At 52.2% G+C, this 12,544-nt stretch overlaps 4 protein-coding genes across 4 annotated transcripts; 2 read left to right on the top strand and 2 right to left on the bottom strand.

The window, feature by feature from the left end:
* Window positions 1-729: 729 nt before the first annotated feature.
* Window positions 730-2,574, top strand: J4E78_000899 (uncharacterized protein; the record flags this gene model as incomplete). Its single annotated transcript, XM_049361560.1, has 1 exon — window positions 730-2,574. The coding sequence occupies one exon, from the start codon at window positions 730-732 to the stop codon at window positions 2,572-2,574; it is 1,845 nt and encodes a 614-aa protein (XP_049226843.1).
* A 393-nt stretch (window positions 2,575-2,967) lies between these two features.
* On the bottom strand, window positions 2,968-4,937 carry J4E78_000898 (uncharacterized protein; the record flags this gene model as incomplete). Its single annotated transcript, XM_049361559.1, has 5 exons — window positions 2,968-3,683; window positions 3,737-3,962; window positions 4,013-4,389; window positions 4,439-4,733; window positions 4,782-4,937. 5 exons carry the CDS (start codon window positions 4,935-4,937, stop codon window positions 2,968-2,970), a joined length of 1,770 nt encoding a protein of 589 aa, XP_049226842.1.
* Window positions 4,938-8,176: 3,239 nt separating this feature from the next.
* J4E78_000897 (uncharacterized protein) lies at window positions 8,177-10,174 on the top strand (the record flags this gene model as incomplete). Its single annotated transcript, XM_049361558.1, has 3 exons — window positions 8,177-8,219; window positions 8,271-9,142; window positions 9,191-10,174. The coding sequence occupies 3 exons, from the start codon at window positions 8,177-8,179 to the stop codon at window positions 10,172-10,174; spliced, it is 1,899 nt and encodes a 632-aa protein (XP_049226841.1).
* A 641-nt stretch (window positions 10,175-10,815) lies between these two features.
* Window positions 10,816-12,344, bottom strand: J4E78_000896 (uncharacterized protein; the record flags this gene model as incomplete). The annotated part of the gene is made up of 2 exons (XM_049361557.1): window positions 10,816-11,463; window positions 11,514-12,344. 2 exons carry the CDS (start codon window positions 12,342-12,344, stop codon window positions 10,816-10,818), a joined length of 1,479 nt encoding a protein of 492 aa, XP_049226840.1.
* Window positions 12,345-12,544: the final 200 nt, after the last annotated feature.

Here is a 12,544-nt window from a genome sequence, read left to right as displayed (position 1 = left end):
GTTCGCGCTGCCTCCGCAATCCACCCGGAACGATGGTTCGGCGAGCGTTTGGGCCCACTTCAGACCGAACATATGTTGGGGACATGGTAGATGCGTTGGAATTGATTGGAAAGCCCCTGTGAAACACTTTTCATTGGACGACACAGACATATTTTGTAGAGCATCTTTGCTTTTACTTGAATTCTCTTTTGGCGCGCTATGAAACCTCGATTCTAGATACCCACCTGCATGCATCAGTAGCATTTCCTGTATGAATATAAGCCCTGCCATGTGCCCTCATCGCACTTCAAGCATTTTGTGTGAATTCCAAAGTGTGGTCGTGAATGACTAAGCCCACGAGGAGTGAACCCTGGTTTGATCAAGGGTCATCCACTGCCGCGACGTCACCACACAACGCTCTCACTTGCCAAAATGTCTTCGGTTTCTCATTCTTTACACATTTCACTAGTTAGCCCGCTCGTCGTTTCCCTCTTTACGAACGACTGCGTCTCGACCACCACCACGGACATTTCCAACGCCAAGAGTGTGTAAAATAGTGGACTCTCACCATCGCACACCCACGAGCGAATTTGCAACTGCCTGGTTTACGTCACTCTTTCCATCACATTATCGCGTAGTATCAACCGCACTGCGATCTCGACAGCCATCACTGAACTTGATACGACGACGATCTCCAACCCTTCGATTACCACTCACGGTCACCAAACCAAAACAGTCACACAAGCAATCATGGCTTCCGACACAGTCGCTAGTGTCAATCAGAAATTCAACTGGGCCGACGACGACGAGGACGAATTTGACTTGGATAGCTGGAATGCTACCGTCGACACCTCCGCGCCCACTGCCGCCGAGCTAGGCCCTCTCCAGGTCGCTCCCACTGGAGATGACACGAAGGAAGGCGAAGTCTACACGCTATCCCGCATCTCCAACGAGCGCGCCTATTGGGATCCTCTCGCCATCCAGGAGTCGTCAGACGCGGAGCCTACCCCGGAGGCAGAGGCAGAGCCAGTTGTTGAGCCGCCAGCTGAGCACTGGCATATCGCCGTACTTAGCTGCAGTCCAGAACATCAGGTCATGTCTGCGCGGTACACTCTTATCACGCACGCTATTGGTCCTTCTTATGAAGGCAAAGAAGAGTCCGACGTCCCAGCCTATCCAGAATTGAGTGAGTACCCGGGCCACCGGTCTTACTATGCGAGAGGGTTCCGGGACTGGAAGATGAAACATAGAGGTTTTTCGTCTAGAAAGGTCTATCGTAATTCGCCCTTGAACATCGTCACTTCCATCGACAATGCGCATGAGATCGATGACATTGTCGACCCCGAAGAAGGGGCGGTAGAAGACGCCGATCGCGAGATGAACGAGGAGATTGATCGCATGATTGATGATCAAATCACCAACCATATTGATCAGTTCCAGTGGTTCTCCAGGACAGAACTTGAGAACTTTTACCACCAGTTCAAGGCTCAGGAGCAGAAAGCCGAGACTGGAGACGACGTGTCAGATGATGATGATAGCGATTCGGACGACGGCTGGGATCAAGAGGCTTACGAGCCATACAACGGTCCTGTTCACGACGAAGAGATGTCGCCGACAACCACTGCATCAGTGGAGGACAACGAAACAACGTTCGCGATTACCCGCCCATTCGCCGACAAAGAAGAGGAGCTGGACTTCAACAACGTCGTATTTGGAGACGATGACAGCTGTGATCAGTCGCAGAGTCAGGATGAAACCGACTCTGAGCCCAGCGATGAGGGCTATGTTTCCTCTTCACCACCAGACACTCCTTTTTTCGAAACCTTCAACAAAGCGGACAGCGTAGACGCGCAAAACGCCTTCAATCACATCAATGCGCGACTAAGCATGTCATCCAGGCGCCGCAAGACAATTTGTCGGACGGAATCCATGGACGCGCTCAACACATTTAGGCAAACTGCCAAGTTTGAGCAGCGTGTCGAGGACGCTTTTGAAGACGATGAAGACGACGAGGACTTTGGAGATCAACAGGAAAACTTCGGCATCGATGATGAGCTGGATACATCATCGGATGTCATGGAGAACACAGAGTTTGTCCTCGTCGTTACACCACCCGAGGATGAGCAAAGCACGCAAGACTATCTCTCCAGCCCTGCGACACCTTTATCTTCAACAAGAGCCACTGTATCCGCTTCGACTGAAGAGGACGACCAAGTCATTTCCGTCAAAGACGAATCACGCGGTATCCTCAATTCAGCCTTCACCTTCCCTAGCATATCCGCTGGTGAAGCCTCCCTCCCAAAGAAAGAGATGAGTACCGCAGACACGGTAATCGACACTTCCAAAACCTCCTCCCGGCGCTGGACCGATCCGCCAAAGTACGACCCTACCCTTCCAAATGTTTCACCATCGCCCAGTCATCGGCACCCAAGGCACACGAAGCATGCAAAGCATAGCTCTGTCTCACTGGACTATGTTGTCGGCGCCGTCTCAAAGAGCTGGCTCTACGTGGGCCAAGTGCCCTGGACGCAGATTGGTATCATGGGCGCTGGAGTAGTCGCCGGTGGATTGTTAAGCATGGCGGGGCGTACCTGAGTTAGCCCGCTCTTCCTTTCTGTATGTTCTTTTCTTTTCTTAAAATTTGGCTGCAAAGTTAGCGGAGGCGAAGTTATGCTGGCATTGCTGGTGGCATTATATACCCGGTGTGCTGTTCACCTACACATAATATGTGTCTCAAAAAGTATAAAAGTTAAACATTAATCAAGAAAAGTTATCACTATACTAGGAATCCACCAAGCCGTGTGACCGCTCCGAAGTTGTCACTAGTTGCAAGTACCAATGATAAAGTAGAAGTTCAATACTCAAGTCACAGTTAATATCCTTAACAAAGCGAATGTCATTTGAGAGCTGCTGTATCTACATCTGACTCACCGCCTTCAGAGCGACTACCCAGACATCTCAAGCATTACAAGCAAGCTTCCTCCTTGCTTAAACAGGATGAGCGACCTTGGCCGTCAACAGGCCCCTGATGTTTCCAACAAAGAAGCTCAAAATGAAGCAAGCACCACCGAAAGCGATCGAGATCCAGTATGGCCACCTGTACGCCAATGCGAAAGCTTCTTGGGAAGCACGCAGGACAACAGGGAATGCATCTCTCTGCAGCACTTCCTGGTTGGTAGCAAAGATCTCCTTGACTTCTTCGAACCGAGCATTGCCCATGAGGTTGGTAACGAGGGTGATGACGGCGATTCCGTCGGCCGACAGAGGGTTGATGATGGCGCCATACGCCAATGTCTTCTCCGCGACAATTTCAGTGAGGTGGATGGTGACCTTGCGGAAGAAGAGGTTGGAGTAGACTGCGAAACCAATCGCACCACCGAGGTAGCGGATACTGAGTGTGATGGCTGTGATGGTTGCGATTTGTTCGTCCGGACAGGCGATCTGCGCGATGATAGAGGAAGGAATGATGACCCCGCCAACTCCAATGGATGCTAGTGAGATGAGGGCGTACACTACGTTGAGGTTGTCGGGTGTCGCAATGCACATGGCTCCTGTGCCGGCTGTCATCATGGCCGTGAAGAAGATCATCAATTCGCGGATGCGACCCTTGGTGGTGGGGATGAGGACGAGGCAGATGCATGCACCGCCAATGATGCCGAAGCCGATGGGAAGAGAGCGGATTCCGACGCCAACCGGGTCGTCACCTAGATATATGTTAGTATGGAAGTAATGGGAGAGATATTTGTGTCATGCTTACCATAGACGTTGTAGATTTGAGTAGGCCAGAAGAGCAGCAGGACGAAGTAGTTACCACCACTAAGGAATGTGATAAGAAGGATAACTATCATGGTCTGCTTCGCTTTGTGGAAGATTGCCCTGGGAACCATGGGGTGTGGAGCATACACCTCCCATACGAAGAAGGCGATGATGAGGATGATGCCGAGAACGAGAGGCACGATGTTGTGTGGGCTGCCCCATTCATACTGTAGAGTGTCAGCAGTGCAATGTAACCTGCTTCGGATGGTATACTGACCTGTGATGCACCCCATTGTAGACCCATCATAAAGAGAGTGATACCACATGTGCTCAAGATGCCACCAATGTAGTCGACCTGGCGGAGGACATGGCGGGCGGTGTACTCTTCCGTCAAGCGCGACGGGTCCTTGTAGCAGAAGACACAGAGTACCAACCCGATGAAGTTCCATACACAAACCAAAATACCATTGTAGCGCCAATTGCTCTGTTGAGCGATCAACTGAGCCCACAACACTGATGGGCAGAAGGGAAGGATGGTGATCACGACAAGACCGACGTACTTGCCGCGATCCTTGATGGGCACGATCTCTGCTGTACCGGCGAGTGCGATGAGCTCATTGAGACCGGCACCGATTCCCGAGAAGACCTGACCGGCTACGAGTCGTTAGGTTTGTGATGTTTCAAATAAGGTTGCGGTACTTACCGATAGCGATGTTCATGGTATGCGCAGTCACTGTGATAATCGGCCCGACTATGAGGCACAACTGACCCACAATAGCCACCTTCTGTCGCCCAAACAGGTCGGACAACGCGCCCACAAAAGGACAGAGAGCCGCATTGGGGATGAGGTATCCGATGACGAACCAAATGTATCGATCAACTCCACCAACATCCTGATAGATGAGCGGAAGAACTGAGCCAAAGAGGAAGAGCGGGATCTGAGAGCCGATCCAGAGGAATGACATGCACAGAAGCGTCATGGCCAGCCTTGCGTTCATCTAGGGGTGAATTAGTATATGATCAAGCATTCAGGGTCTTACACTCACCTTCTCGTGGACTTCTGGAGCTCTGCTGGTAATGGGCGCCAACTGCTGCTTCTCGGGCTCGCTAGGTGGGGTGCGAGTAGCCACCATCTCGAGTTGGCTCTGGCCATTCTTGTCGACTTCGTAAGAGTGGTCTCCGGATCTCATCGTCTCATGCATCTTGACGGTGCAAAGCTGGGTGGAGGTGCAGTCGTAGAGAAAGAAAGTTCGGGACGTTCAAGTAGTTTAATGATTGTCCTGCCCTAGCAAGGCGGACTATCGATACGTCGTCCTAGTCCCCATACCATTCCCTCGTTTCTCACCTGGCACTGAGATGAATTGACTGAATCGACACTAAGTTCACTCGAGCCGCGGTAACATACTGGCCTGCGCGGGGCTGGGTGGTCGAATGACTAGGGTCAAGACACCCCTCATCCAACAAGGCTGCGCCAACCATGCCGTCTCGCCCGTTTGTAGAGCTGTAGATCATAGTGAAGTGTGTGGCGTGCCATTCGGCGGGGCCCCCGCACCTGGGCACGCCTAGTTGCTAGTCGCGCTAGCGTCCGGAGCATAAAGCTTGCATCATTGGTGCGGCCGGCACGCTTTTTCTCCTTTACATGAGGCTTGCCTCTTGGCTCTCTATTTCTCGATGTCTTTGGAATAGCATTGTCCCGTTTGGCTTCCTGAAGACCTCAATGAAGTCCTCCGTTCGAATGCTCTTTGTTGACCCTGATGTCCAATCATGGAAATCTTGTAGTCGCGGTAGTGTCTGGTGTGACAAAAGGACCTGGGCCGTGGAATGTGACTCTGATGAGTGCTAGGAAGGACGTCGTGGGAATGTTGGCACAATCCTATCGAGGGCGGTCCTTGAGCGCTTGCAGGATCCTTAGGTAGCGCCCAGTGCGATGGGTGGTGTCGATCGCTTCTAGATGCTTGATGCACCAAGCCACAGAACGGTATCTGGAAAGTTACCGAGGAACTTTGAGTTACTACTGTGTGTGCCTTCGATGACATAGGTATTGGCATGAGCCACTGCCACGGGTGCACGTGGGAACTACGCCTTGACAAGGCCTCCAATGTTTAGGCCGGGCTGACGTTTGTTGCGCATTTTACTGCCATAGTTTTATATAAAGCGGTTTCGCGTCTGTGATAGAAGTCTGATTGGGTTCTCGCCGTGCTCGACCATGGAAGTAAATCGTGGAAGCGCTGTTCTAGGTGACGTCGCGAAACCGCAAGAACAATTGGGGCCCCTCCAGAGTCGGTTCTTCCTCAATATGAAATTCTTGTCGCAAGTATTAAAGTGTGTGGCCAGGCGCTTAACTAGCAACACACTGTCAATTTAGTCGAATGGCCACACGTGGACGCGGTTAACCTTCCGCGCAAAAGGCGGTGATGCGACAGGCCATGAGACGCTCGCAACAATCTTGGCAACTGCGCAAAGTTGAGTTGGAATCATCTTCAATGATGACATCAGCTAGGATTGGAAAATCCTATGCTGCGTTGCCAGTGTTACTCTGCTGCGTACATTGTGATCTTCAAACCCTAGTCCGCTCGTTGAGCCAGACATCATGCTGCGATCAGAGAGACGACAGATAGCTGATACCTTGACTGTAAAACCCGCACATGCTGCCTTTTTTTCATGTCGTTATGCTGGACTTTTGCCGAGGCATGAAATAAGCTTGGTGCTCTGGTTCTGCCTTGCCTAGGGTCTTACTGTTGTATGCTTGAGGACAGGAGCCTACCAGTGACTCCGGGCCAAGATCCGTGGTGTTTACATCGATACTGTGTGTAAGCCGGGACCGGTACGTGGGAACCTGGGGTAGCCTACCCACATCACGGTTCACGGATCACCTAGCCAGTGACAGCGAGCGATGGTCGCATCGTCGAAAAGAGACATCTGCACAGTACTTAGAGATTTCCAGATAAGGGATTTGAGGGAATTGAAGGCCAGTAATATCTGCGAGAACGCTCGTAGTGTTGAAGCTTGACATTCGACCAGATGGAAATGAAGACACCAGGACCGGGAAGAGCCGCACTGGGCTGCGCTACAGCGCAAGAAAGCTGCGTTGTAGATTTGTCTTGGTACTTCCTGCGGACTGAACGATAGGTAACAGCTAGCTCCAAGCTAAAGAAGGGTGTTTGCCCATAATGGCAAATGCACTTGACGATTTGAGTGTCTGGCAGACCTGGTTTTTCTCCTCGGCTTCTCTGCGCCTTGTAGCAAGGCTGGTCGTGAAGTTCCCCGCATGATTCCAAGAAATATGAACCTGCTCAATAGGCCGCAGGCAGCTTGACAGACATGGGAGGTCGACGTTCGAATTGCTGCCCGTCCAGCTTCTTCACTGGCAAGGCCGCTAATCAGGTTTGAGCGGCCTTCTTGTTTTTTGTAGCTGCATCGGAGAGACAATCGTTCTTAGATGAGCTTGAACCGGGCGTTTTCCATCGATGATTACAATGGAAGGTCACTTGCAAGGTCGTTAGAATGCGAAGAGAAGGAAGCCACGATTAGCGTCTTGGCGCTGCCCCTCTTGCGCGGACGCAGGCACCCCCAGCGTACATCGCCGTACCCATACTCCGGTGATGTTTTTCGCAGTCATGTCCGCGAACGGGATGGCTACATCTTCCTTGAAAGCCTAACATTCTGGTCCCAAAGTCTTGTCGCCAGGTGCATTTGCGTCGCTCTCATCTTGGACTCAAGGCCCAGCGCAGTTTCCAGACACGACTGATTTCTGGCGGAAATGATTGAACTTTAGTAGGGTAAAGTTTTGCAGATTCGGCCCTGAGTGAGATGAAGAACTCAAACTCTTCAATCACCTTACGAATTGATCACGATACGACCTCGATCGGTTTATTATCACGGGACGGCCGATTGATCGGTGGGATTCCAGCCATTCCCGTGGCTCAGGCGCCGAGCAACCTCGACTAACAGCTGTTCGCACGGTCTCTGTTGCACTAGCTGCCAACTGTTGGGGGTCTGAGTTCTGAAGTGAGAGTGCCGTTTGATGTGTGTTCAAACGTAGCAGATAGTTTTGATGTTTGGCGTGTTAAGTAGATCAGACCCTGGAACTGCGTTCGCGGCATCTTCTCCGCCCAAGCTTCAAGCTGATGACGACAACCGCGTCAGCTATCCCCCGTCATCACCCCGAACGCCAGACACGCGACAACAAACCAACCTGAGCATGAAGGTCGCACCGTTCGGAATTCGGAATGACTACCAGTGCATCGCGCGCGCGAATAGCTGACTCGTGCTCACCGCAAATAGCGCACCTGTGACCATGAGCGGCTAGCCGTGACTGCGGGGTGCACGCCCTTCGCGGACTCAGCATGGAAGCAAGCATGGGACTTGTGACTGTTCCTGCTCTTCTTTCTTACCTTGCAGCTTTGAATAGCATGCATCCTCTACCACCACCGCCGCCGCCATGACAGAACACCGCCTACCGGTCAAGCAGCTGGCCATTCTCTGTACGTCCGCTCGACGCGTCTTCACCTGTAAGCTTGCTAACTTCGCGACAGCACTATGCCGGTTTGCCGAGCCCATCGCCCTCACGTCCGTCTTCCCCTACGTACCGGAGCTCATGGAGTCCTTTGGCATCCCCAAGAATGACATCGCGCGCTGGGCTGGTATCTCGTCCTCGGCCTTCTCGCTATGTCAGGGCTTCACTGGCCTCCTCTGGGGCGCTGCATCCGATCGCTATGGGAGGAAACCGATTATACTCTTTGGCCTTACCAACACTATGTGGTCGATGTTGCTATGGGGGTTCTCGCTCAATCTGCCTATGGCTTTAGCCGCACGCGCTATCGGAGGACTATCGAACGGGTATGTGGGCATTCTGCGCACTACGGTGGCCGAACTATGCCCATGGAAAGAACTACAACCGAGAGCGTTCAGTGTCATGCCTTTGGTCTGGACAGTTGGTGCCACGTTTGGACCTACACTCGGTGGAGCCTTGGCCAATCCTCTCCGCGTAGATCCTCGCAAGCCTAAGGGCACCGCTTTTCTGGAGAGATTCCCATATTGCTTGCCTAACATCGTGGCTGCTGCATTATTCACTTTTGGCATTTCAGTAGGCTGGTTGTTCCTCCAGGAGACCCTGGAAAGCAAGAAGCATGCCCCAGATCTAGGCCTGAGAACTGGGGCTCGGTTGACAGCATTTGTTCGCAAAATACTACACCTTCCAACCAAGAAGCAGAACAGCAGTTCAGAGCACGAGCCTCTACTTGGTCAGCGTAAAGCAATCGACAGCGAAACGATGTCGCAACATGATGCTGCTCATGAAATTCTCCCAGAAAAAGCACCAAGGTATCGGGATGTATTGACGTATCAGACATCGCTCAATCTGATTGTGTACACGCTACTCGCTATGTACCTTCAGGCATATGATCAGGTGCGTGATTTTGTGCGCCTACTAAGTATTGATATTGATCCAGTGCAGCTGCTTCCAGTGTTCATGCATCACCCTGTACAACTCGCAGACGACCCTACGGTATCCCTCCCTCTGAAATTTGCAGGAGGCTTTGGAATCGAATCCCGTCGCATCGGCATCATTTTTACCGTATTCGCCATCTCATGCACTGTGTGTCAATTCCTGCTGTTCCCACCCATTGCGCGCTATCTCGGTGTTGTTCGCTGCCTTCGGATCGCCTTTCTCATCTTTCCGTTTGTGTTCTTCGTCACACCGTTTCTGTCGCTTATCCCAGATCCAGTCACGAGGGAAATCGCCATGGTAATGCTCTTGATGGTCAGAGGCCTGGCTGGCACATTCTCATTCACCACCAGCACAATCATGCTCACGAACAGTGCGCTTAGTCTACGTGTTCTAGGCACCGTCAACGGCCTCGCTACTAGTTTTAGCTCTTTTGGTAGAGCGTTAGGTCCTACTTTGGGGGGTGGTTTGTTTACTTGGGGTGTCAAGCGCGGCTATGTCATTGTGCCTTTCTGGACAATGTCTGCCATTGCGCTTGCTGCCTCTGTACCAACCTTCTGGCTCGTCGAGGGTAAAGGGTTTGGAGGCGACGAAGATATCAACGACCAGGAGAACGTCATTGAGACAGAAGAAGAAGTGGTTGAGAATGACGCAAGGGCACCTCCAACAGCCTGGCAGCAAGATGAAGCAGCGTTTTCGGAGTCGGAATTCGGCGACTTTGGTGACCCACCAAATATCCTGAGTCTCACAACTACGCGATCGAGCGTGGCCATGGCCTCCGATGATGAAGACAACGCTTCGGTGTCTGTGGGTCAAGGGCAGTCGATGAATCCTTTGGAGGCGGCCAGAAGTCATTCGCAGACCAGACGACGAAAGATTGTAAGGAGGACGTCATCGATACCGATTGGTATGGGTAAGGGATTCAGGCGATATAGCTCTAACCTAGGTAGTACGGGTATCGGCGGAGGCGGTGCTAGCTGGGGAGGCGCATAAACTGGACTTGGGTGGGAATCTGTGCATTACTGAGTATTTTGGGAAAAAGCATTAATCCATGAGTTCATCGAGCGCATCGGTTTCAAATTGGCTCGACTTCCGTGTATGTCAATGACAACAGTGCTAGTGTTATGCTAAATCTCGATACACTTTTTCCCCATCCTGTCCACGACTGTATTATTCAAAATACTACATGAGAGCGTCGTGATAATTGCTTCGGAATCATCCAAAGCAGAATGTTGAGTACGAGCGAAACGTTCAATTACAATGTACAGACTACTGTTATTTTGTCATCCAACCTGCCTACGATGTGTCGTAACCCATAGTCTGACCGCCTAATCCATTAAGGATCATATACCAACGCCCCGTACCACCGTATAACTAGACCATACCAGGGTATCTGATACTCCACGATGAACTCCACCCAATAGTCATGCAGCGTCCCCCGCGATACCTCCCTAGCCCAAACCTTATTAAACGATAACGTAGTCAGTATCCCCATCCCAATCCCCGATGCTACCAGCATCGAAGTCCCCGCTGAAGGAAGAGTCGTCGGAGAAAAGACCAGATAGAACGATACGATGCAACGTTTCTCTTCGAAGTTTCCACGCAGCCATGCGGGGAAGAGTATGGTGCTCAGACTATGAGCCTTGGCCAACATTGTCCATACCGCCTCTGTTGGGCATACCAAAGGGATTCCGATTATCGCTGACGGGTGTGCCGTCGTGCTTATTGATAGCCGCATTGATAGGGCCGTTGATGCTCGCGTTACGGACGGGGCCGCTCATGCTGTTTCGGCCGTTTACGGGGTTGCCGTGGATGTTTTTGGGTACGCCGTTGTTGTTCATGCTAGGGCCTGGCATGCTGTTGTTCCGATTGTGGTTGTGGACCCCGTTGCCGTTGATTGCGACGGGAAGGCCGTTGGGCATGTTGTTATGCATGTTGTTCTCCAGGCCTGCGCTCATGGGGCCGCCCATCGGTGGACCCATTCTCACGCTCTCGTTGTTGTCACCCATGTTGTCGACGTCGGGCCAGAAGCGCTCTTCTAGCCAACACATTTGTCGGAAGATCTCTTCGCAGCGCGACATTTCCTCTTTGCCATCGCGTGTAGTTGTGATGTTTGCTAGCTCATCGACGAGCGCGCGTGTCGCCTCGACGAATTTGCTGAAGGCCGGAGAGGTCCAGTTCGGTATTAGGGCTTGGTGGAGGGCGACGATGTGCGAGTCAGTGGAGGTGTTGGAGAGAGTATTGGAGAAGGAGGCGGCATATTGCCATGCGGAGCGATAGCACTATCAGACATTAGCTTCGTGCGCCCATTGCTGGGTTGGGTTGGACCTACATGTTCGCTTGCCCATAGCACGACCATACCCTCTAAAAGTGATGCGCTCGCACTACTCGCGCTCACGAGAAGATCAAGCATGGCGCGCGTGATAGGCGTAGGCGGTTCCATGCCCAGCGCAAGCCCATACTTGGTCGCCGTGATCTCGAAGAACTGCATCTCTCTTCGCATGTTGTTCAGCGCAGAGATAAGTAGGTCCATGGTGCGATACATGGGATGGAACTGCGAGTTCTGCGTCTGCGGTAGTCTTATCTTGGCCAAAAGCTGTCCTATGAAGCGAATGTAGCCTCGCGCATAGTGTCCGTCTTGTACCAGCCATTGCGACAGCGGTCCTGCTCCTAGCGATCCACAACCGGCATGCGATAGGAACGGTCGCTGTGTTGCTTGCGCAAATGGCCCCGAGCAGATGCTTAGGAGATGAGACGTCAGAGAAGGCGCAACATTGGGTGACATGGCAATATTCGGCGCAATAGGCTGTCCATCGCGTGTGCGCTTACTGTTGGGACCGCGCCGATTTACTTGGAGGTTTGGATTTGGCTGCTGTCCACTCAGAATTTGACTGGGGCCTGGAGCCATGTTCGAATCCATAGGCAATCCATTTTGCTGAGGCGGCTGCTGTTGCTGCTGCTCCTGCGCAAGAAGATGGGCCTGCGCCTCGGGCGAAGTCAGATATCGCTGGCAGTCTTGGAGATGCTCGATCTGTCGCGTTGTATTCTTCGCACGCACGAAGCCGCAATGCAAACAGCGTACTTTGTTACATTTCGAGGGCGTGTCTTGGTCCTGAAACTCTTCGAATGCTCGCCTTATGTCAGGGTTGGCATGTCTGCCCATGGCGGCCTGCTGCCATGGTGGACGTTAGCCTCATGGCAGCACATGTCGTCGGAAAAGATACGGAACAAGTGGAGCTCACCTCGAATCGGGCTGTCTCGATGATGTGATGTGTATTGTGTATTGTAACAATCCGGGCGGGTAAGGTATCGCCCCTCACCGAGGCATGTTAGGCGGCTGCGGCGCCTTACCTCAGCCGACAT

This window comes from Alternaria triticimaculans, assembly GCF_023758025.1.
Source record: "Alternaria triticimaculans strain BMP 0046 chromosome Unknown scaffold_1, whole genome shotgun sequence".
Taxonomy (NCBI): Eukaryota; Fungi; Ascomycota; class Dothideomycetes; order Pleosporales; family Pleosporaceae; genus Alternaria; species Alternaria triticimaculans.
Note: the sequence above shows the minus strand (reverse complement) of the source record. Positions and strands in the feature narration are given on the sequence as shown.